We start from the raw sequence: 27,058 nt of genomic DNA on the forward strand, positions 1-27,058 counted from the left end.
CCTAGATTTTGAACCTATGCGAGAAAATGACGTCATAATTCCTCCAATAATTTCGCACGGTTCTGGGTCACATGGCCCGACCAAACGTTGTCTCCGGCGCAGTCATGAATATATGAAAACGAAGAAGATCTATGTCACTGAGTATTTCTCATAGGTTTTTAGTCACGTGACGCGGCTAATCTATACACTTAATTGCCAGGCATATAATATAGTACATGTATACTCCGCGCAGAGATCGCTTCCTGTTCTATTCATAACCAGGCGAAGTAGCAACATAGGTTGCAAAATGTCATGAAATAGATCATGCTTGAGTGCGGGTGTCGTGTCACCGTACCCCTCTAGTATCTATTGTGACCACGTATGTAAATGAGGTGCGGTTACTGGCAGTTTTCTTCGAGGAAGCACTGCGTGAAGAGGAAGTCTAGAATCCAGTTGATGATTGGGTTCGGACTCGAACGTACACCATGATCAGTGCAATGTCCTTGTTTTGTGAGTAGATTTTTGTTTGTGTTTCTCAGGAACGCATTTTTAACCGATACGTGCATGTACATAACACTGCCCTGCCTGCCAATCGGTACAACGGGCAGTAAGTAGGTCCAGCGAATGCGTCACCCCCCGCGGGTTAGGGGGAAGAATTTACCCGATGCTCCCCAGCATGTCGTAAGAGGCGACTTACGGATTCTGTTTCTCCTTTTACCCTTGTTAGGTGTTTCTTGTATAGAATATAGTCAATTTTTGTAAAGATTTTAGTCAAGCAGTATGTAAGAAATGTTAAGTCCTTTGTTCTGGAAACTTGCATTCTCCCAGTACGGTCATATATTGTACTACGTTGCAAGCGCCTGGAGCAAATTTTTGATTAGTGCTTTTGTGAACAAAAAACAATTGACAAGCACTTGGCTCTATCCCATCTCCCCCCTTTCCCCGTCGCGATATAACCTTTGTGGTTGAAAACGACGTTAAACACAATAAAGAAACCGAATGCGTCGCTTTGGGACAAATGCCATCCGTGGGAATTTGTTTGAGGAATTTCGGGTTTGCTTTTTTTCCGGGTAAAGAGCATGGGTACCTTAGCGGTATCCCCGTTTCCTTGTGTAATTGAATAGCCAATATAGTCTTTGCCAACTGAATTTAGATATTGGACAGCAACTTGTTTTGGGCTAATATCTTCAACCATTTGACATTCAATAGTCTTTGGATTATAACTTCAGCCATTTGACAGTCACTAGTCTTTGTATTATAACTTCAGCCATTTGACATTCACTATATAGTCTTTGGATTATAACTTCAGCCATTTGACATTCACTATAGTCTTTGGATTATAACTTCAGCCATTTGACAGTCACTATAATCTTTGTATTATAACTTCAGCCATTTCACATTCACTATAGTCTTTGGATTATAACTTCAGCCATTTGACATTCACTAGTCTTTGTATTACAACTTCAGCCATTTGACATTCACTAGTCTTTGTAGTATAACTTCAGCCATTTGACAGTCATTAGTCTTTGTATTATAACTTCAGCCATTTGACAGTCACTTTTGTCTTTTGATTATAACTTCAGCCATTTGACAGTCACTAGTCTTTTGCAAATAACTTGAGCCAAATGACAGTCACTAGTATTTTGATTATAACTTCAGCCACGTGACAGTCGCTAGCATTTGGATTATTCAGCCACGTGACAGTCACTAGTCTTTTGCAAATAACTTCAGCCACGCGACAGTCGCTAGCATTTGGTGAATAACTTCAGCAAATTGCCATCAACAAGTGTCCGATAATAGTTGCAGATGTTTAATATATACATGTGTACACTTTGCATTAATTGGAAAGACGACCAAGAGTGAACGCATATAAAGCTGACTCTTTGCAAGCAAGTCTGCCGCTGAGCAAAACGATTGTAACATTTTGCCATTTCGTGTAGCTGTAACTATAACATTTTTCTATTTCGTGTAACTGTAACTGTAACATTTTGCCATTTCATGCAACTGTTTCTGTAACATTTTGCCATTTCGTGTAGCTGTAACTATAACATTTTGCCATTTCGTGTAGCTGTAACTGTAACATTTTGCCATTTCGTGCCAAAGCCCTATTTTAAAACAAAGCACTAAACAATACCGGTTCTCAATATCTGTTGGGTTCACTGACGATGCAGCGGGTACCGAAGACCCTGAATACATGTATTGACTTCACGGCACGCGTGTATAGCATCAAATACCAAGCGGTAAAATGCCAGCAAAGATTGAAAGCTCAGTACCACCTGAAATTAGAGACATACACCCACGCTTCGTTTCAGAACGGGTCAACGCAGGTCAGTGCCACAATTATTTTTTGTCGATAGTTAAAGTATAATTAGATATCTCCGTTTGTTAGCCCACATATCTCAGAAGAAAGCAGATCTCTACCCTCCCCACCCCCCCCCCCCCCCCCCCCAGAAAAAAGAGAGAAAGAAACAAACGTTGTCCGGTGCCAGTCGTGTGTCGATCTGCTCTCTGGGATGACCCTCGTGATGCCTGGAGTGTGCTGCCTGGAGTGTGATGCCTGGAGTGTGATGCCTGGAGTGTGCTGCCTGGAAATGTTGCGTTCTGTCTTTGGCTTAAAGTTGCGGTGTTGTTTCCTGGCAATACAATGCATTGATGTTTTAACGCTACTTTGAAATGCGATATTAAGGGGGATGGGCGTTCTGTCGTTGGCTTGAGTTGCGGTGCTGTTTCCTGGCGATGTCAACTGGTGTTGTTACGCTTCTTTGAAATACAGGGTAAAGGGTGCACCCGTCGGTGGTGAGTTGCATGTTACTCTTCGATGAATTTACCCCGGAAAAGGTGGAGATAGGGTTGGATTAAATGACAGGAAAGTCTACTTCTTCTGTCTGTTTGTCTGTCTGTGTGCCTGAATATCTGTCTTGTCTTTCCCATCTTTGTTATTCTCTGTTATACTTTCTTCCAGGTATTTCGTGGTAGTCGCCGGCACCGTTTAAGCGTTGCGTTATGACTTTGCGAAAGAGAGCCACCCGTCTATTATCATGATCTCGCTCGTTCGTGGTCACGTGACCTGACGTCACTGTACGACGACCTCGTTTCAGGGTCTAGTTGTATAGTTTAACGCTTCACACAGCGCTCAATGAACTTATTTCCAATTCCATTCAGAGCCGAAAAAGTGGCGACAGACTTTGAATAAACAACGCTTTGAAGAGGATTTGTCATGTGTATACTGCTGGATTTATTGCTCCTCTTTAGTATTATAAAATATACATACCATGCACGAAAAGAAACACCGGCTTACATGACGCAAGATGAAAAAAGTATTGAGAATGAGCTTCAGAGTTGCTCAAAGCCTTGTGCTTTTGTAGACTTTTATTACTGACATTTCCTTGCCGGCAAGTTTTTCTGTATAGATAGTTCAGCGCTACCGCTGATCAGATCGACTTGAAACTATCAGATATGTGATAATGTCTACTCTTCTTGTTGTGTTTCTTCAGTTAAAGCTATGGTTTCCGTTGCATGACATAAATCGACTGTCATCAGTTGGCGTCCTTATGATTTCTGATGCGGCAACGGTCAATAAATGATGCTGCAACGGTCAATAACTGATGCGGTAACGGTCAATTTCTGATGCAGCAACGGTCAATTTCTGATGCAGCAACGGTCAATTTCTGATGCAGCAACGGTCAATGTCTGTGTCTTTTTTTCCTCCAACGCTGTCGACTCGGTTACAAATAAATGATTATATGGTTGATCTTTTTTTCTGCCTCTGTCCGTTTCTCTATGTGTGTCTCTTTGTCTCTGTCTCTGCCTTTATCTGTCTGTCTATTCTTCGATACTATACTTCCAAATATCAATCGCTGGCCTGGACATCTGCCCCCCCCCCCCCCCCCCCTACTCCCCCACTTCCCTCCAGCTGCTATGTTATGCTAGTTGATATCCTATTTGTATCTTTTCTTTTGTGTCAGCGTCTTGGACTGATTAAATTTAAACGTTTTGTATGTGTTTACCAATATTCCTCATTCTCTTGCAGGTTGATTGTTCATCATGCAAAAGATTAACACTCGGCGAGCAAACCCACATTATCCACATCCGCGCATGCGCGGCGCTGACCCGGAAACGCTTAAGAAGTTGCTAAAAGAAGAACTGCGCATGACCATCATGGCGAAGCGTCAGGCGCGGGGGGAGGAAGAACTCATGGTTGAATTTCATGAGCCTGAATCACACGACGTAAGTACCAATGAAGTTGTGTGTATTTGTTGTTTGTTAGTTTTTGTTGTTTTTGTTTTTGTTTGTAAGTTTGTTTGTTTGTGTGTTTTCTTGTTTGTTTGTTCAATTGTTTGGTTTTTTTAATTTTTTTTTAAGTGTTTGTTTGTAAACTGAGTGGTTATCCAATGGTTCCTGTTTGTGGTGTTGATTGCTGAATAAATGTTAAAGATTGACATTGGTTTAAGTTACGAAATTAACTCATCCACATACACTCCCACTCCCCAACACCAAAAAACAACCACACTGTACATTTGTGGCATGTGTTGAATTCACAGGATGCTCTTATTCCATGTAAAAGTGTAGATAGATATGTATCACAGTGTACAATGTACATGATTTGTTGCATTCGAAGCATGGCAACCTTAACACAGTGTATGATGGCTGGCTGTTGTGTGTTCCAGCTGACTGCATCAGAAGTGGAAAGGAAAGAGAGAAGACGGGAGCAGAATAGAAGAGCTGCCCAGCGATGTCGACGAAAGAAAAGACAGCACCAGATGTCCGTTCTTCAGGTGAGAACAGTTTAATGAGAGAGAGTGAGAACAGTTTAATGAGAGAGAGAGAGAGAGAGAGAGAGAGAGAGAGAGAGAGAGAGAGAGAGAGAGAGAGAGAGAGAGAGAGAGAGATGGTTATGAAGAGGGTTTAAATGTGCATATGAGAGAGAGAAAGAGAGAGAGAGGGGCAGAGAGAGAGAGAGAAAGAGAGAGAGAGAGGGGCAGTCAATCAAGCAGGCAGACATGCAGGCATGTAGACACACACACACACACACTTGCACATGGGGACGCAAGCACTTTCGCACACACACACACACACACACACACATAACACACACACACAACACACACAACACACATACACACAACACACACACACACACACTCACACACACACACACACATACACACACACACACACACACACACACACAACACACACACAACACACACACACACACACAACACACACACACACACACACACAACACACACACACACACACACACACACACACACACACACTGACACACACACACACACACACCCAGGGACGAGGACAGAGAGACAGAGACATAGGGAGAGAGAAAGACGGACATAGAGATCACTTAAAAGCTTAACTTTAACAGGCACGGACAGACAGAGTATTTAGAAAAGATATAAACACTGAACTTTGGTTCAACATCAGTGCCCCTGATTTGCCCTATTGTACTCATTTCATAACACACAGATGTAAGTGTTTCTGTATGGAGAATCTTCACAATGTTACGTGTTTGACTTTCTTTGCCGAAAACGAAGGAGAGAGAAAGAAAAAAATTGAGTTGCTTGTTTGACCTTCTTTGCAAAACTCGACATAGAGAGGGGGAAAAACAGGTCGAGTCACTGCTAGGAAGTCTAGACAAAACTGGTATACAATAGCGAAGCGCGAGGGTTTGTTTGCGGGACAAAGAACAGTAATTGTTACCTCGGCTGTTGCCGGATTCATCAATCAGAATGCGTGTTATTTTTCCTTGATCAGATTCTGTTTTTACGTCTGACACATTCAAAATAACTGTGTCATTCTGGTTAATGTGAGAGGCAGCCCAATAAAACGCCAAGGGCGTGAACATTATGTAAACTGAGAATCAAACAAGTCGCGTAAGGCGAAATTACTACATTTAGTCAAGCTGTCGAACACACGGAATGAAACTGAACGCACTGTATTTTTTCACCAAGACAGTACAGCTTCGTCAATCCCCGCGTGAAGGAAATCGCTCACCTTCCACGTGCAAAACGTAGTGATATTGACACGCCAGATTAGCGCGGTGGCGTATTGTGCTAAGCAGGAAAGCGCGCTTTTCTGTATTCTTGTTAACTTTCTGAGCTTGTTTTGAGTACAACCTATCATATCTATATGTGTTTGGAATCAGGAAATGATAAAGAATAAAATGAAATCATTTTTGGATCGATTTCTTACATTTTAATCGTAAGACTAATTAATCTATTTTCGTTAATTGTGATCACATTTTAAGAGTAAACATGACATATGTATATATTTTTAGATTCAGAATGTGATGAAGAATACGATGCAATCAATTTTCAAGCTGAAATGCAATACCAAAGTCCGGGCTTCGTCGAAGATTACTTGACCAAAATTTCAACCAATTTGGTTGAAAAATGAGAGCGTGACAGTGCCGCCTCAACTTTCACGAAAAGCCGGATATGACGTCATCAAAGACATTTATCAAAAAAATGAAAAAACCGTCTGGAGATACCATACTCAGGATCTCTCATGTCAAGTTTCATGAAGATCGGTCCAGTAGTTTTTCTCTGAATCGCTCTACACACACACATACACAGACACACACACACACCACGACCCTCGTCTTGATTCCCCCCTCTACGTTAAAACATTTAGTCAAAACTTGACTAAATGTAAAAAGGACAATTTATCACTGTGTGAGTGTGTGTGTGTGTGTGTGTGTGTGTGTGTGTGTGCGTGCGTGTGTATGTGCGTGTGTGTAGCAGTGTGCGTGTGCGTGCGTGTGTCACTGTGTGTGCGTGTGGGCGTGCGTGTGTGTGTGTGTGTGTGTGCGTGTGGGCGTGCGTGTGGGCGTGCGTGTGTGCATGTACATGTACATGTGTGTGTGTGTGTGTGTGTTTGCATGTGTGTGTGTGCGTGCCGTATGCTGTTGAGCTTGCGCGCGCTCATCAAAATGATGTTACTTTATCAGTGTAAAAACTTAAAAGGCGCCTGTGCGTGAATACAAAGAAAATGTTGTCACATGCTGTCCGAGTCGACAAACGCAGGCACTTTAGGAATTTAATCTGATGGAGAATTTAAGCGAGCGCGTGATGTCTGCCCCAGCAGGCTCGCCGTGCATGTCAAATGAAGCGCCGAATCATTGGCAGAGCTGCGCACGTCACTCCAACTCGGCAACATCACGTGCACACTTTGCCCACGTTTCATTGGCTGCAAAACATCGTACGGTCCGCGGGCGTCAGAGGTGGTGCGACGCCGGAAAGGAAACTCAAAATGGAGGTCGAAGAGGGTGGAGGTAGGGGTGTGGGGCGACGAAAAAAATAAGAAATGGAAGGAGGGGAATTGGGGTAGGGGGTTGGAAGCGTGCAACAGCGCATAGACAGATAGCTGCATGCTGCATTGTCCCGAAATCTTAAAATGGACCCAGTGAGTAACGAGTAACTTCACTTTCTTCGGTTTAAACAAAACTGAATTTGTTCAGTTTTGATATTGCAATATATTTATAATATTTGACATTTAATATCCGTCCCTCAAGTATATAGGTGCAACTTTGATTGAATCAGATAACATAGATTTAAAAAAGAAAAAAACCCGGATATGATTAATATATAAATACAGAAACCAAATTACACATGTAGGCCTACGCCAACAGACAAGAATTCTTTATTTGAAAGCAAATAGTTATACTTGATTCATGAAGATTCCGAAATTCCCGCATCACCAGAGTTTTGAGTAAGATCATACATGTGAGATCTGTCTACACATTGTTCTCTAATAATTCGCTTTGTATAGCATTTTTCTGTTCGGAATAATAATAATAATAATTGTCAGTAAGTACTGGTGTCACATGACTGATGTGAACCAGTTGATTGGCTAATGGCGATGCGCTAAAACTGTTAGCGCACTCTTGGAGTGCGCTACCGCCCTTTGCCTAAGCGAGACTGTGCTCTCATCCTCAGAATTAATTAATGACATGTAGCTTATATTCTCAACAATACCAAATGACCATAAATTCCCTGCTTCTCAATTAAAGCAGAAGTGGTTTTTTTCTGACAGATTGCATGTGCCTGTGCCAGTGCCAGTGCCAGTGATCTAAAAATAGAAGCCGCTGTGTTTCGTCTAATTTTCGCCGACTTGCATAGATTCTTCTCATATGCCGTGTTAGTGGCATGTAGCTTATCATCCACATTACCAAATGATGAGTTAGTATACAATTCCCAGCGGCTAACAGAAAGCACAAGTGTTATTCCGATAACGTACCAGCTAGACCAGTTTGGAAGACTGACTCGATCGACTCTGTAGCAGACTACACAGAAATACGACTACATCAGTTCAGTAAATGAATGGTTTCCGAATTATTATTTCAAGGCAAGAACAATCGTAATCAAAAACGTGTAAGGTTCAGAACGTTCTTACCATATATAAGACTTATTACCAGCCTGCCTCATGCGTGCAGACTCAGTGCAGACTGCAGTGGTTCGATTGCCCAGGTAGCCTTGCAGACGACATTAACCCCGCTCAGCAAATTAACATATTGGGCAAATGTGAACGAAAAAACGATGGGGATATAATACGTGTAGGGTTCAGAGCATTCTTACCGTTCATATTTAGTATCAGACTCCCCGATGAGTGAAGATACAACACGAGAAATATGCCACATTTGTTTTGAAAATGTGCGAACCGTCGAGTCCCGCTTCGAGTCAATTCAAGGGGAGTCACTCCGCACAGTCAATCCGTCGAAGCTCGACTGGAGGTTTCGAATCGCAAATAATGAAGAGCACAGTCCTTTCTCCGAGTTCAAATGAGGTCTCTCTGAAAGATCATCACTGTTCAGATTAACGCTACACTGGAATTTACCAATAGAAATTAAAATGCGTGTGACGAAAGCACGACACACTTGAGACACCCCACACAAAAGTAGATCTTTACTGTACACGACCTGACCACACAGTTATGCCTATTCAAATGCGCGTTGCAAAATGTGCGTTTGGAATCTTCTTTTTTCTATGGCGGTACTGACAATATCGTTATTGAAACAATCCCAGTGCACTAAGGGATTTATAGAGCAAATCTCGAAAATAATTATTGAACTCAGCGCTATGCGCTTCGTTCAATAATGAATTTTCTCGATTTGCTCTATAAATCCCTTAGTGCACTGGGATGTCTCAATAACTTAAATAATAATAATAATAATAATAATAATAATAATAATAATAATAATAATTGTCAGTAAGTACTGGTGTCACATGACTGATGTGAACCAGTTGATTGGCTAATGGCGATGCGCTAAATCTGTTAGCGCACTCTTGGAGTGCGCTAACTTTTTCACAGAGCGTATTCTTACACCCTTTGCCAAAGCGAGACTGTACTCTCATCCTCAGAATTAATTAATGACATGTAGCTTATATTCTCCACAATACCAATGATTATGACCATAAATTTCCTGCTTTTTAATTAAAAGCAGAAGTGGGTTTTTTCTGACAGATTGCATGCGCCTGTGCCGCCTACAGTTGCCACTAATCTAAAAATAGAACCTGCTGTGTCTAATTTTTCAGTTTCGACTTGCGAAGATTCCTCTCATAATCATGCCATGTTAGTGGCATGTAGCTTATTATCCACATTACCAAATGATGAGTTAGTATACAAATCCCAGCAGCTAACAGAAAACACAAGTGTTATTTCGATAACGTAGACTAGCAGCTAGATCAGCACCGGCCGGCGTAGCAGACTACACTGATATACGACTGCATCTGTTCAGTAAATGAATGGTTTCCGAATTATTATTTCAAGGCAAGAAGAATCGGAATCGAAAACGTGTAGGGTTTAGAACGTTCTTACCATATATATAAGACCAGCCTGCCTCGTGCTTGCAGACTCAGTGCAACGAGACGAGCAATTTTTGTTTTTGAAATGAAACTCAGTGCAGTGCGTAGCACTAGCAGACGACATAAATCCCGTTCAGCAAATTAACATGTTGGGCAAATGTGAACGATAAAACGATGGGTATATAATACGTGTAGGGTTCAGAGCATTCTTACCGTTCATATTTAGTACCAGACTCCCCGATGAGTGAAGATACCACTCGAGAATCATTTATTTTGAAAATGTGCTTTCCGTCGACCTTGGCAAAGGGGCAAAACTCTGCACAGTCAAGTCTGTCGAAGCTCGATGAAGGTTTCGAATCGCAAATAATTAAGAGCATAGTCCTTTCTCCGAGTTAAAATGAGGTCTCTATGAAAGATCATCACTTTTTAGCTTAACGCTACACTGGAATTTACCAACAGAAATTAAAACAAGAGTTTGCGTGTGACGAACGCACGACACACTTCAGACAGCCCACATAAAAGTAGATCCTACCTGACCACACAGTTACGCCTATCCAAATGCGCGTAGCAAAGTGTGCGTTTTGAATCTTCTTTTTTCTCTGGCGGTACTGACAATATCGTTATTGAAACAATCCCAGTGCACTAAGGGATTTATAGAGCAAATCTCGAAAATAATTATTGAACTCAGCGCTATGCGCTTCGTTCAATAATGAATTTTCTCGATTTGCTCTATAAATCCCTTAGTGCACTGGGATGTCTCAATAACTTAAATAATATTAATAATAATAATAATAATAAATGAGCATTTATATAGCGCAACATCATAACTTTACAATTATGCTCTTTGCGCTTGACACATTTAAAATTAAAACACAGTTATACAAGCATTTACATCTACATTCATAGTCAACAACGCTTAATTAAAAGCATACACCATCAAACATACATTACAAAAAATTCTTCCACCAACTAAGTAATAAAAACATGAATAAAATAGGTAGTGAAAACAAGGAAATACCAGCTGAATACCCTTAATCAAACAGAACATGTTATCAACAATTCTGAAAACAGCCCTTGATGTTTATATACATTATCACATTATCACTAAAACAACAAATACACTACATATAATGCCGCACGAACAACTGTAACTGCTCATATAAATATAACCAACAGACATATAACGGAAATAACATGTATTGACAGAAAACGAAGTACAATTAAACAGAATATCAAAAAAAAAAAAAAAAAGATTGTACTGATATTTTACCCGACAAGTACAGAACAAAGAGAAAATGAATTGACACACAACGAAGTAAAATGGAATATATCACAACCAAATAAAACGAAAAAATACCATCCTGATATTTTACCCGACTGCAGGTGCAACACTAAAATACCAAATCGACACAGAACCAAGGAAAGTAAACAGAATAGTAAAACATGAAATGGGTCACAAGTTGCACTGCACGTGATTGCATGAGTAGACAGTATTTTTTTTTTACCTGATTGATGTCTCTGAGGGCACAGTTTTTCTCGTAAAAACAGCTATACTCGCTATACCTCAGATCTGGTCCACTTGGACACATACCAAAACACAATATCCTGACCACTCCCTGAGCAGAGTTTGAATTTTTTGATTGATTTCTCTAAAGGCACAGTTTTTCTCGTAAAAACAGCTCTACTCGCTATACCTCATATCTGGTCCACTTGGACACATACCAAAACACAATATCCTGACCACTCCCTGCGCAAAGTTTGAATTTTTTTTGGATTGATTTCTCTGAAGGCACAATTTTTCTCGTAAAAACAGCACTACTCGTTATACCTCAGATCTGGCCTGCAGGCTTTCGCATGGGATAAGACCATCCATCCCTCCACTTGGTCACATACCAAAACACAATATCCTGACCTCTTCCTGTGCAGAGTTTGAATTTTGTGATTGATGTCTTTGTATTGTAAGCATAGTCTTTCTCGTAAAAACAGCTCTACTAGCTTCCTCAGATCTGACCAGGCTTTTGCATGAGATAAGACCATCTCTCAACTTGGACACATACCGAAACACAATATCCTGACCATTTCCTGTGCGGAGTTAGATATTTTTTAAATGAATTTATTTCTCAAATGGACACGAGTGGCTGTTAATAAATCAATTCATCGAACAATTCCCATTCTGTACAGAAGTCAACCAAAGGCTGTACATTTGTACATGGTGTGTGTCAATATGGAGGGATGACTTTATCGCACATGAAAACCGAACACGATCCGAGATAGTGAACCGAATGAATTGTTTACGCGAGAAGGACTGTGCGACAGGTTGTTTTCCTGTTGTTTTTTTTCCTTTTTTGTTTTCAACCCTTTTTTCTCTCCATGTAATTATTAATGGGCTAGTTCTCTCCGCAGTGGATACACTATTTGATTTTCATGAGGGATTAGATTGTTCATGTAATGAACGTCAAACAGGCTGTGGAGGTAATGATTCGTGTCAAATGATTGATTTTTTAGTTTGTTTCCCCTTTTTATATTTAGTCAAGTTTTGACTAAATATTTTAACATCGAGGGGGAATCGAAACGAGGGTCGTGGTGTATGTGCGTATGTGTGTGCGTGCGTGTGTGTGTGTGTGTGTGTAGAGCGATTCAGACTAAACTACTGGACCGATCTTTATGAAATTTGACATGAGAGTTCCTGGGTATGAAATCCCCGAACTTTTTTTCATTTTTTTGATAAATGTCTTTGATGACGTCATATCCGGCTTTTCGTGAAAGTTGAGGCGGCACTGTCACGCCCTCAGTTTTCAACCAAATTGGTTGAAATTTTGGTCAAGTACTCTTCAACGAAGCCCGGGGTTCGGTATTGCATTTCAGCTTGGTGGCTTAAAAATTAATTAATGACTTTGGTCATTAAAAATCTGAAAATTGTAAAAAAAAATAAAAATTTATAAAACGATCCAAATTTACGTTTATCTTATTCTCCATCATTTGCTGATTCCAAAAACATATAAATATGTTATATTCGGATTAAAAACAAGCTCTGAAAATTAAATATATAAAAATTATTATCAAATTTTTTTTTTCGAAATCAATTTAAAAGCACTTTCATCTTATTCCTTGTCGGTTCCTGATTCCAAAAATATATAGATATGATATGTTTGGATTAAAAACACGCTCAGAAAGTTAAAACAAAGAGAGGTACAGAAAAGCGTGCTATCCTTCTTAGCGCAACGAATACCCCGCTCTTCTTGTCAATTCCACGTGCACTGCCTTTGCCACGGGCGGTGGAGTGACGATGCTACGAGTATACGGTCTTGCTGCGTTGCGTTGCGTTCAGTTTCATTCTGTGAGTTCGACAGCTACTTGACTAAATATTGTATTTTCGCCTTACGCGACTTGTTTAGTTTGTTTGCGAAACGAAATCTGGAAATACCGCATTGATTTACGAAATCTGGAAAATGAATGTCCCCTGTACTGTGTGTTTCGCGATAGCTCAGCTGTGACGGATGCAGATATTTGCATTATGGTGTCCTGTTTATGCGTGAGTCTGGGTGGTTAATTAGATATATCATTGCCTTGTCAGGTAGATGTGGCATACGTCATTATTACATAGTAAGTATATAGTTCAATGACACACCAGCACAAAAGGTCGGTGTGACATCAATCCTTCTCTGTCGCCTCCGTCACCAACAAACAAACAAGCAAACAAACAAACAATCAAACTCAAATCAAGAGAGATAATGCACCATCAAAAATAAGTCTTGAAAAGAAATATCGCTGAATTACATTAGTGTCATTTAATGATTAATTCAGCCAACAAACACACTCAGACACACAGACACAGACACAGACACACATACACACCGTGACACACACACACACACACACACACACACACACACACACGCACACACACACACACACACACACGCACACACACACACACACACGCACACACACACACACACACCGTGACACACACACACACACACACACGCACAGACACACACACACACACACACACAGGCATAACAACCAGACTGTAGATATAGGCTGTATATTTCTGGCATGTTTACAAAAGTACACAAGTCGCGTAAGGCGAAAATACAATATTTAGTCAAGTAGCTGCCATTTTTCAGCAAGACCGTATACTCGTATCATCGTCAGTCCACCGCTCATGGCAAAGGCAGTGAAATTGACAAGAAGAGCGGGGTAGTAGTTGCGCTAAGAAGGATAGCACGCTTTTCTGTACCTCTCTTTGTTTTAACTTTCTGAGCGTGTTTTTAATCCAAACATATCATATCTATATGTTTTTGGAATCAGGAACCGACAAGGAATAAGATGAAAGTGTTTTTAAATTGATTTGGACAATTTAATTTTGATAATAATTTTTATATATTTAATTTTCAGAGCTTGTTTTTAATCCGAATATAACATATTTATATGTTTTTGGAATCAGCAAATGATGGAGAATAAGATAAACGTAAATTTGGATCGTTTTAGACATTTTTATTTTTTTTTACAATTTTCCGATTTTTAATGACCAAAGTCATTAATTAATTTTTAAGCCACCAAGCTGAAATGCAATACCGAACCCCGGGCTTCGTCGAAGATTACTTGACCAAAATTTGAACCAATTTGGTTGAAAAATGAGGGCGTGACAGTGCCGCCTCAACTTTCACGAAAAGCCGGATATGACGTCATCAAAGACATTTATCAAAAAAATGAAAAAAACGTTCGGGGATTTCATACCCAGGAACTCTCATGTCAAATTTCATAAAGATCGGTCCAGTAGTTTAGTCTGAATCGCTCTACACACACACACACACACACACACAGACACACACACACACACACACACACACACACACACACGCACATACACCACCACCCTCGTTTCGATTCCCCCTCGATGTTAAAATATTTAGTCAAAACCGTTGACTAAATGTAAAAACAAGAAAGGTAGGTTGTTAGAACGTTTGTTATTGACAAAACAATTCATTCACAAATGTATCGACCCAACGGTCTTTTAAGTGCACAGACAAACAATTAATAACGAAAACTGATATGGCTGATTTTTGTTCCCGCCTGCCACGAAGCCGCAAGCGAATCTTTGTTGTTGTTGTTTTTTTATATATATATTTTTTTTTTTACAATTTTTGGAACGTTGGCAGTCTCTTTGTTTTTGGATTTGCTCATTAACACGGTGTGTCAACTGATTCCGTTCATACACCGGATGTTTCCGTTCATCCGCAGGATGTTTCCGTTCATACAGCCTCATTTTCGTCACTTGCTTGGGGAAAAACGTTGTGCTAAGTCGTGTGGGCAGCGCGCTTGTGTGATATTGAAAGAATAAGGTAGCGAATTGGTTGGGCTATGTGTACGATAAGTACCAAGGTGCTAGTAATCCTCATGATAACACACGCGGGCCGAACGTGGCAGAATTGCCAGATTTTTTAACATTTTCTTGTATTGCTCGCTCTGTTATCGAATCTGACCCCTGATTTGCACATGGTCACCAAAACCATTGCCTGTTACGACATTTCGCTTGAACAGAAGCTTATAGAAACCCATGGCTTTTGTACAATCACTTGTCAGAGCGAAACAGGTCCCCACTACAAGTTCTGTGTGTTCCAATGGTTGTCAGATAGCACAATGTACGAATGCGTGTGATATTGGACCTATGTGAACCATAAGATGAATTGAATTTGCAAAAAACAGTGTTGTGTCCGTTCATACTGATTTTGATGACAAAATGTGTCCGTTCGTACTACTTTCATCAAATTGTTTCCGTTCGTACGCTTTTCAGTAATTTGTTCGGTGACGGAGCTTTCTGGGTGTTTTGAAAAGAACGAAGATTGATTTATGCAGTTTTGCTTGCTTTGCAACTAAGACTGAAATAAGTGACATGTACATTTGTATTTACTCCTGTCATGCCATTTGCTTAACCAGTGATAATAATGAGCAGAAATTTTGTTTTGTTAAATTGCATTTCGAGAGATACATTTAAAAGTGTGTTGACCTATCACCTGATTATAACGATTTTAGCACACAGCATCTGCTTTTTTTCTGAGTGGCACATCTGAAATTTCAAGAAATAAAGAGTACATATTTTGAACAGGTTTCACATAAGTTCAGATCTTTGAAATGACATTGTGTAAGGAAACTGGACGAAGACACTCTTTATATCAAAATGTTTGCTCTTCAGTAAGATTTTAAAACAAGGATCGGATGGTATTGCACCAGAAAAGCCACAGTCGCGTGTTGTTGCACTCATGAACAACATGAATTATGGATTATACATAAGACGAATTAGGGGTATAAAAATGCTAATTGCACAAGCTTTCTACCAAAATCACGAACGTCATAAAACGCGTACGAAAGGAAACAATTTGATGAAAGTGGTACGAACGGACACATTTTGTCGTCAAAATCAGTACGAACGGACACAACACTTTTTTTTGCAAATAAAATTCAATTCATCTTATGGTTCACATAGGTCCAATATCACACGCATTCGTACTTTGTGCTATTTGAAGACGATTGGAATACACAGAACTTGTAGTACGACCGGAAACATGGTGTATGAACGGAATCTGCATGTTTTCAAAAGACAAGTGATTGTACAAAAGCCATGGGTTTCTATAAACTTCTGTTCAAGCGAAATGTCGAAACAGGCAATTAGTCAGTCGGCTAAGGACCGTTTTGGTTACTTTTTGGCGTCACGTTAGCAAACACATTTTTCTGATAGATTTTAACACCACAACACTAAATCTAAAGTTTTGGGGCAATATTCCAAACCACCGGAGAGAAAAACGTTGGTTTGTGTGTATGTTTTCCTTCTTTGGCGTTACTATTCTTGTTTTGAGGGTTGGGTTCATAAAACGGACATAAAACTTAAACCGCTTGACAGAAATTCTATAACTGTAAATCATTCGAAAGGGAAGGCATTCATGTACACGTTTGTGCCACTTAAAATGACGTCATTATCTGTTTATTTTTGTGAAATTGACAAGAAGAGCGGGGTAGTAGTTGCGCTGAGAAGGATAGCACGCTTTTCTGTACCTCTCTTCGTTTTAACTTTCTGAGCGTGTTTTTAATCCAAACATATCATATCTATATGTTTTTGGAATCAAGAACCAACAAGGAATAAGATGAAAGTGTTTTTAAATTGATTACGAAAATTTAATTTTGATAATAATTTTTATATTTTTAATTTTCAGAGCTTGTTTTTAATCCAAATATAACATATTTATATGTTTTTGGAATCATAAAATGATGGAAAATACGATGAACGTAAATTTGAATCGTTTTATAAAATAAATATTTTTTTTACAATTTTCAGATTATTAATGACCAAAGTCATTGATTAATCTTTAAGCCACCAAGCTGAAATGCAATACCGAAGTCTGGGCTTTGTCGAAGATTACTTGACCAAAATTTCAACCAATTTAATTGAAAAATAAGAGCGGAACAGTGCCGCCTTAACTTTCACGAAAAGCCGGATATGACGTCATCAAATACATTTATCCAAAAAATTAAAAAAACATCTGGGGATATCATTTCCAGGAACTCTCATGTCAAATTTCATAAAGATCGGTCCAGTAGTTTAGTCTGAATCGCTCTACACACACACACAGACAGACAGACACACACACACACACACATATCAATCAATGAGGCTTATATCGCGCATATTCCGTGGGTACAGTTCTAGGCGCTCTGCAGTGATGCCGTGTGAGATGAAATTTTATACGGCCAGTAGATTGCAGCCATGTCGGCGCATATTTACCTTTCACGGCCTTATTCCAAGTCACACGGGTATGGAAGACAATTATTAACTGTGCCTAAGCAATTTTGCCAGGAAAGACCCTTTTGTCAATCGTGGTATCTTTAACGTGCACACCCAATGTAGTATACACGGGGGGTGGTTCGGACACCGAAGAGAGTCTGCACACAAAGTTGACTCTGTGAAATAAATTTCCGCCGAACCTGGGATCGAACTCGCGCTGACAGCGGCCAACTGAATACAAATCCAGCGCACTACCAATCCAGCGCGCTACACCACGACCCTCGTCTCGATTCCCCCCTCTATGTTAAAACATTTTGTCAAAACTTGACTAAATGTAAAAAGGAGGAATAATTGCAATCACACACACACACACACACACAAACTTACACACGCACACACATGCACACACACACGCACGCACACACACACACGCGCGCGCGCACTCACGCACGAACGCACGCACGCGCACGCACACACACACACACACACACACACACACACACACACACACACACACACACACAAAGACACATACACAAACATACCGACAAAATGATAGACATACACACAGTGAGACAAACCGACACAGAAACACCCACACATGCACGCACGCACTTATGTACGCGAACAAAGACGTAGAGATGCTTATAGAGAAACACTTACGCAACCAAAAAAACACGCACACAAACACACAGACAGACAAACTTCATTCTTGGTAGAGAAATGCATTTCTTTCTGTATTGCTTTCTCTTTAAGTGCACCTACCTCGCAGAGAGAGAGAGAGAGAGAGAGAGAGAGAGAGAGAGAGAGAGAGAGAGAGAGAGAGAGAGAGAGAGAGAGAGAGAGACACACAGACAGACAGACAGAGACACAGAGAGAAAGAGAGAGATAGACAGACTGATAGACAGACAGAGGGAGAGACAAACATACGAACACACAGACAGACATAGACAAACACACAAACAAAGACACACAGACAGACTTCACTATTGTATGTGCAAGTAATTTTGTTAAACCACACGTTACGTTCACTACTGAACGTGTAACCATGTAAAACGTTACTATCTCTTTATATGTGTTTACTTGCATTGTAATCCTGGGGGGGGGGGGGGGGGGTATAAATGTATGTAACGCGCAATACATGCCTTTTAACTTACTAGAATTGGAATTGTCATTTAAAGACTAGCATAAGAGTGTGACACGTGGTTCATTCGTTATTACCTTATTACAAAAAGAAAAAGATAACGGCACTGACGCTACCAGAAATAGAATTTATCAGTGAAATTCTACCATCAATTTAGTAATCGATGCGATGTAAAATTATCCTAAAACTGTGGTATGATCACGACATCGTTTAGCATTTAGGATCAAATGGTGCCAATGTGTCCACAATGCACTAATCACAGACAACAGTTATACGCTTTACGTACATGTAACTCTCCAACTGACATTGTCTGCCACTTGAAACAAATGACTTTCGAAGGAAAATTAACTCCTATATATAAATATTATGTATGATTTTTAATAATTACTTGCACTTTTTGAAAATAAAGCTTTTTCTACGATAAGGTGTTTACCCCCTAAATGTATAAGTCATCCGGTAGAAAAACCGGAAGTATCGTGTACTAAGCATATGTATATGTTTAAAAAGTTAATTGTGTTAACGTAGAACATCTTGCCTATGTATATGTTTAGGTTTTGAATACTTTAGGGGAAAAGCATAGCCATTATTCAGTCATCTTTAACTAACACCCCTAATCTCAGGGCCCATTTTGTTAGTGGGGGTAGGGTTTCAATCAGTCAAAAATCACTTTCATTCAATATTGTCTGCCATTTCAAATACATACACGTAATTGCACAATTTCTTGAATTTTAAGATGCTTTAACTGACTATACCAGGAAAACCTGCACTTTTTGCAGAATTAGTTTTTTGTCCATGATTTATGTTTAAAAATGTCAATTCTTACGACAAAAAATGCTAACAGTTGCCTCACCAGACGACACGTACCTACGACGTGAATCGTGTCTGCCAATTAAAATGCATATATTTTGAAATAAGGGGAATCATAACATATTTCACTGTAAAGTGTCTCACTCTAATATCTTCTGGGTTCATGGTGTATTTGGTTAAGTGAATTGCAGATAAGGTTTTTTGAAAATGACAGCTATACATATATTTTATTAAAACTGAAACTGGTGGAGTGAAAAACAGACCTGTTTTGAAGAAGTCGCACTAAAATCATTTATGGCCTTGAACTTCACAGTTTGCGTGTTATCTTTTAAAGAAAACCCGTTTTCATCAGTAACAATGACCTAATTTACACATACATATCGGTCGGTCATAGTCGCGTTTTTTTAGAGAGGTAGTGTACAAAATGTCGTTTTGTACGTTTAAATTACATGTCCATTATTTTAGTCATATATCAATCAATAAGTAAATGCGCATACTTTTATAAAACGTTACTTTCACTTTAAGATCGCTTCTAACATTTAGTATAATTTCTGACAAATGCACGCTATGTAATAAATTGATAATATTATGGACGCCATGTGGTAAAACCGGAAGTTGAATTATTTTGCGATAGCAAAATCCTTTTACAATGATCACTTTCCTTTTATATTGAGCTGATCTTTAACGTTATGGGTAAAAATCTAACAGATTGAACCAAATTATCCTTTTTCAAGCCTGTGTATGTGTAAACTCTTTTTTGCTTCGACCCGGTTCGGTTTTCGGAGTTGATTCAGAATCATCCATTATTTATCTTATATGACTGTTGTTTTCCTCGGTAAATTAACAATTGTTGATGTAAAATAATTCTAGCTGTGAGAATAAACAATTTTCAAGATGTTTTTGATTGCGGTTTCAACCAGGCGTTCAGTTAGCTATACATATCGATTGAGAAAATGGCATTTCCTGTTTTGTCGTCCGCATGTTATACAGATGTTGTTAAAAATAAAACTGTGTATACGAATTAGGCATTTTACTTGCTGCCTGATGGCAACAATCTTTAGCTTTCGTTTAAGGTATAATTTGCTTATATCCGTATGCAGTCAAGCGGTACATGACGTTTTTTTGTAACCTACCCCCTGCGTCATGGCTGCATTATTGCAGAATATGGGTCATGTTACAAAAACGCTTCTCATTCTTAGGTGGTTGGGTTTAGCCATTTGTCGTTTACCGAACTGTGGCTGCAAATAAAACGAACTTTCCAAAAAACATAATATCTAATGTGACCACCAAAAGTAACCCTCCCACTATAGCCAGCCAGGTGACTAAATGGTTTTGGTGATCATGTGCAAATCAGGGGTCAGATTCGATAACAGAGCGAGAAAAACAAGAAAATGTAAAAAAATCTGGCAATTCTACCACGTTCGGCCCGCGTGTGTTATCATTAGGATTACTAGCACCTTGGTACTTATCGTAATAATAATAATAATAATATGGGAGATTTATAGAGCGCTTTACATTCTCAAAGCGCTTTACAATGACAAACATACATAATACATACAAAGCAAAGCAAAAGCATGTGCAGCAGCATTCAGCACACAAGTGAACAACGAAACTCAAACACTACATCAATACAATCTGCAAGCATACTAACACAGGAAAAACATTCGAACATTCAAACACCTGAGAGTACACATAGCCCAACCATTTCGCTACCTTATTCTTTCAATATCACACAAACGCACTGCCCACACGACTTACCACAACGTTTTTCCCCAAGCAAGTGACGAAAATGAGGCTGTATGAACGGAAACATCCGGTGGATGAACGGAATCAGTTGACACCGTGATTATGTAAACTGATTTAGCTCTGTGGTTTTTCTCGGTTAAATAGGTGTCGTGTCTTATTCGTCTGCTTTCGTTCCTTCCCATGTAAATTGGTATTTTGACAGCCACAGATCTGCTCAATCTTTATCATGGCGTGTGAGCATCCTACCAATTGGACACATACCAAAACTCAAAAACTTGCCTACTTCATTTGTTTGTTTGTATGTTTGGTGGTGGTTTTTTGTGTGTGTGGGTTTTTTTTTTTTTTTTTTTTTTTTTGGGGGGGGGGGGGGGTACTCTTAGAAATTTCGCATGCTGACACGAGTGTAAGTAACACAATTGATTCCCATGATATGATTCGCTCGGCTTCCTGACGAGTGGACGTAAACTGATAGAACTGTCAAGATAAGTTTTGTGTGAATATTTGTTTGTCTGTTCACTTAAAAGACCGTTGGGTCGAAATATCTGTGAATGCATTGTTTTGTCAATAACAAACGTTCCAACAACCTACCTTTCTTGTTTTTTGATTCCCATGATATAAGATCAGCCGTGTTGCTGATTTGTTTTAGATTTTATTTTTTAAGAAGTCCATAATTATGAAAGGGTGTTTTTATCCTATGGCTCGATCACTTGTTTACACTTGAAGGACGGAAAGTATCTTGAAAGCAACCAGAGACAAAAACGTTTAACAGTATGAGGAATTGTGAGGAGGACCTTCACGCAGGCTTCTTATTTTCTTTCTACTTTGTTTATCTGTTTTTAACAAATGCATTTCCCGATACGACATGATCTGTATTTGTTGTGATTGCTCGGCTGCATATTTGCAAAGAGTCTTTATTGTATATGCCAGATTGGTCTTTGTCAAATGCACAGATTTGCTTAACGCTCACGAAGAAGCAACCTGAGCATTTATCCAATAACTACAGTTGTAAAGAAGTACAAGTACTCCCTTTAAAAAAAACGCCTTGGAAGCAATACAATCATTTATAAAACCACTTTGTCAAGAAATGCGTGTGTTCAATTCCAGATACGACCAAGGAAGCAATACAACCGTTCATTTGTTTTCTTTTGTTGCTTACTTAAGATCACTGCTTGCTGTGCCTGCGTGCACTTTATTGTGCGTGTGTCGTTTTGGTGTGTGATTTAGCTGTGTATTGTGTTAGCTTAGATGCCCTTTGAGCCTTCAGCCGAATAAAACCTTGAATAAAACCTTGATACAAAAAACACTTATTTAAAAGGACAAACAACGTGTTGATTGGTTTCAGAACTACGAGTGGATCATCACGCACAATCAGCAGTTAACAACAGAGGTGGAGCAGCTCCGTCAGCAAACATCCCACCTCCAGACCGTGCTCCAGGCGCACCGGGACGCATGCACGTGCACGCATGCGCACAGCAAGACGGCCTCGCTGCAGGCGCTGGCGCCCAAAGTCAAGACAGAACCCGCAGAAGACTCAGCTTTAGGCCGCGTAGGGCATCGTTCTGTCTGTCACGGTTTGCCATCCCCGGGCTCCGGCTCCCACCCCGTCTCTTCGGATTCCTGTGTGTACGGGTCTTCAGCGTCGGAGGTGGGCGTGGTGAGCGAGAGCAACGCCTCTCCAACACAGGCTCAGTGTGGTGGCTACAGCAGTCTTCAGGCGGCTGGCTACTACCCGACGTCGTCCGGTTCAGGTCCATGTGGCTTCGAGACCGCCCCGTGCTCGCCCGCTGTCGGCAGCTACCAGCAGCCGCCGAACCACCACCACAACAACCACTACCACAACAGCAACAACCTGTCCTCGTTCAGCCACAATTACGACAGCAGCCACAGCCCTCACAAGCCTCACCAGCTTGGAGATGCAACCCACACGCAGAGTCACCATCCGACGGTCCACAACAACTGCCATGGCAGCGGTAATAACCTGATGGCTGTGGATTTTGCAGGGCCAGCACCTTTCAACACGGCACAGGTAGCAGGGGTGCCAACATCCCAGCCACACACGCCACAGTCGGCCGCAGGAGACACCCACTTGAGCCTCCTCGAGGAGCTGGCCTACCTGCCTGAAAGTCTCAGGCCCTGCGTCTTTCAAGAAGAAGCCGCCACTCCCCTTAGCGCTGACGGCCGTCGCAGCATCTCCTCCGTCTCTTCTGACGTCAGCACAGCTCCTTCAGACCAGCTGCAGCAGCAGCAGCAACATCAACAGCAGCATTGCAGTGACGTCATCAGGGAGAGTCAGTCTGATGACGTGATGATGAACGACTTGGCGACGCACGACGCGGTGTCACAGCTGCTGTCGCAGATCAACCAGAACGACCTTATCTTCCACCAGGACGGCGCCATGGACGATGTGTTTGCTGACCCCGCCATAACGTCGTCCTTGCCGGAACACTTTCTACAGAACATTTGAACGCTTTTTCTCCCGAACGTAGAGACTAGGACTGGTATGAAGAGACCCTTTAGGTCCTTGTGTATCTGGTTATTACAAGGAAAAGGCAACAGTCCAAATGGAAACATGAGTTTCAAGACTTCTGCTTTTTCTTTGGTGTGGAACAGCTTGCAAGTCTCGTTCACTTATTAACGTATACTGACCATGCGAGAAATGGCAAGCTCGGTGGAAATCCCCGATAACACAGGGAGAACTCATCAGATTCTATGAAACTGTCGGTGCAAGTGGCTTATATCAGCATGCTTTCAGATGAGTATTTTGTATGGCAGTCCTGGCTTTAAATAATTAGCCGCATTATAAGTTATGGTGTACATAGGAGGGAAAATGAATGTGCCTTGTGAAGAGCAGAACAAAAAGGAAATGGTGTCTCTCTTGCTTGGCGAGCAAAACTATCGTAAATGATACAGAGGTGTGTGCATCTGCCACCTACAGAGGTGTGTGCATCTGCCATCTACAGAGTCTGTAAACCCCATTAAAGATGTACACTGACTCTTAAATTAGGTATATTTTGGATGTTTTAAGACAGAATGCGACTGGTAAATCAGTTGCCCACAAGTTCTGAGATAAATTGTGACTGGTAGATTTGGTGCCCGCAAGTTCTAAGACAAACTGTGACCGGTACATTTGGTGCCCACACGTTCTAAGACAAACTGTGACTGGTAGATTTGGTGCCCACAAGTTCTAAGACAAACTGTGACCGGTAAAGTTGGTAGACAAATTGTGACTGGTAGATTTGGTCCCCACAAGTTCTAAGACAAACTGTGACTGGTACATTTGGTGCCCACAAGTTCTGAGACACATTGTGACTGGTAGATGTGGTGCCCACAAGTGCCAGAGCTCATGCAGTCTTAATCTTGAAAAGTCGGACACAAACATGTACGCTACTTCCACTTGTGCTGTTGGAATTCAGGGAAACTCTCTCTTGTGTCGATTGTGAAGAACCAAGACTATTAACTATGAACGCTTGGCAAGACATAGTTTATCATAGAACATTTTACAAAAGACATTGGTGAGGCAGTGTGACATGTAATGAGAGGTGATGCTTATTCACTCCTAAACAGCCGTCGTGCACTGACCTCATTTTCCACAATACCTGTCGTGATACTAAGTTTACAACCGGGTGTGGAACTGACCGCAGCGCTCAAGCCTAGACTATTATAAACGTTGATAAGATGATGTGTCTTACTAACGGTTATAAGATGATGTGTCTTACTAACGGTTATTGTGCATGTTTTGACTTTCCTCAGGGAATTTTAAATCCCAAGATTTTTAAATTTGACAGAAAAGCATTAATCCGACTATTCTCGAGTTTCAAAACTCAAGATAATGTTTTGCAGTTGTGAATCTGACTTTATCGTTATGGTGGCATGCCGGTGTTCTTGACCAGTGACTCCCCAGGGTATCTGGACCTTTGAATAAAAGAATGGATCTTGATATATATTATATCAATGTGAGGAAATTGCACATTACATTTTATTAAATAGATTGTGATTATATTTCATGAATGATCTTTCTTGTACAGCCAATTTTGAATATCATGAAACTGTATCTAGAGTGAATAAAGAAATGCCGTTTTACCGAAGCATATCATCATTGAGCACTTGTACAAAATAAATTTGGAATATGTGATTTGAAAGTATTTTGCACTGTCTCGTGTTTAATGATCTTGCCCGTGAAGTTGAAATTCCGTCGTTTGCTTGTATTCTTTTCAACAGAGTCTCATATCCCAAACCAAACCTTTCCTTTTGACAATGAAATTGTAATAATCTTGTTGAATACCTCTACCTGTAAATATTGAACCAGTGTGATATTATACCTCAAAATGTGAACATGTCTCGTGATCTCCTTGTTTATCTCGATTTCCCCACCCCTCCATTTTTTTTCTCTCACATTTATATATATTCGAAACATCTCCTGATATACCTATTTGAAAGTCATACTTGAGCGAAAAAGACACACGTTAAAGGAAAAGTTCGATGGCCAGCGGTCAGTTGCCCTTCCTGTTTGCTTGCAATTCTCTCTCTCTCTCTCTCTCTCTCTCTCTCTCTCTCTCTCTCTCTCTCTCTCTCTCTCTCTCTCTCTCTCTCTCTCTCTCTCTCTCTCTCTCTCTCTCTAACACCCAACCCCCGAAATCCCCCCTGCCCCACTCCCATCGCCACTCCCCAGCCCTGTACTATTTCTGGTTTGTCCTACCCTTCCAAATCTGTCCAGTGCCAATGAAATAGCTGTAAAACGAATAACCAACATTCTCCTATATTCTCCTATATGTCGTAAAGTTCCAAACATCACAAGAACAGACGAATGTCTTTGATTAATTGCTGCACAGACACACATATTTCTTGGGTGTTTCCTTTAAGAAAAAAATGAGGTAAAGTAAGAGATACTCTGTATTGTTTTCAAAATTAATAGCCATTGTTGTTGTCTTTTTTTTCTCCTTTTTTTTCTCATTTTCTTTTTGGAGCACGCCAATAAATATTTAACAGGAAAAACAACCAAGAGAGAACTGTCTGACACTTCATAGGTCGGTCACGTGATGCACCCGTGTTTCAAGCGCAGAGTTTTGTTCAAACTTCTGATGGCAGTAGTATCAAGTGAAACCTCAAACTTATAGGTATTATCTACACATGTGCACGGACAGGTGTGTTTTTTTTCAATAAGAAAAAAGCAAAGCTTCGTGTGTTTTTATAACTCACTCAGTCTGAATAACCGTGTTTAAAAATGCGTTGAAACTGATCTTACCTTACCCTTTTGATATTATAGTTTGAGATTCTCGACTTAACTTTTTTTTCAAATTGTGGCAATACTCTGTAAAACTCAAAAGTCTGATACAAACTGGTTCTCAACTTCATATATATAGATGTTTTTTAAACTTGAAATAAAAGACAGCATTTTCTGTCGTAAGGTTATTTTTCTTCAAAAAATGTTTTATATTTTGAAAACGCCATAAACGTTGAATGATGTATTAAAGGATGAAATTGTGAATGTTGTTGGAGTGTTTTCATTGCTTTTGGAGAGTGTGTTATGAACCGTGAGCGTGTGAAGCGGGGTCACGTTTTGTTAGGTAGGTGTGTGTGTTTGTGTGGTTGTTGTTGTTATTACATTTAGTTGTGTGTGTGTGTGTGTGTGTGTGTGTGTGTGTGTGTGTGTTAGTAGTGTGTGTGTGTGTGTGTGTGTGTGTGTGTGTGTAGAGCGATTCAGAGAAAACTACAGGACCGATCTTCATGAAACTTGACATGAGAGATCCTGAGTATGGTATCTCCAGCTTTTTTTTT

General features: G+C 40.3%; 1 protein-coding gene across 2 annotated transcripts in view; it reads left to right on the forward strand.

Annotated features, from left to right (window-relative positions):
- LOC138951695 (uncharacterized) overlaps positions 1-26,768 on the forward strand; it is a 43,769-nt gene extending 17,001 nt beyond the window's left edge. Inside the window, exons 1-4 of one of the 2 annotated variants that reach the window (XM_070323254.1) lie at positions 259-489; positions 4,010-4,206; positions 4,647-4,754; positions 22,626-26,768. In XM_070323254.1, coding sequence (XP_070179355.1) covers positions 4,024-4,206; positions 4,647-4,754; positions 22,626-23,747 — 1,413 coding nt within the window. In that variant the 5' untranslated portion in view covers positions 259-489; positions 4,010-4,023 and the 3' untranslated portion in view covers positions 23,748-26,768. Of the gene's footprint in view, positions 1-258; positions 490-4,009; positions 4,207-4,646; positions 4,755-22,625 lie in introns of those variants that run through there. The other variant, XM_070323253.1, reaches the window with a different exon arrangement.
- Positions 26,769-27,058: the final 290 nt, after the last annotated feature.

This window comes from Littorina saxatilis, linkage group LG17 (assembly GCF_037325665.1).
Source record: "Littorina saxatilis isolate snail1 linkage group LG17, US_GU_Lsax_2.0, whole genome shotgun sequence".
NCBI classification, from domain to species: Eukaryota; Metazoa; Mollusca; class Gastropoda; order Littorinimorpha; family Littorinidae; genus Littorina; species Littorina saxatilis.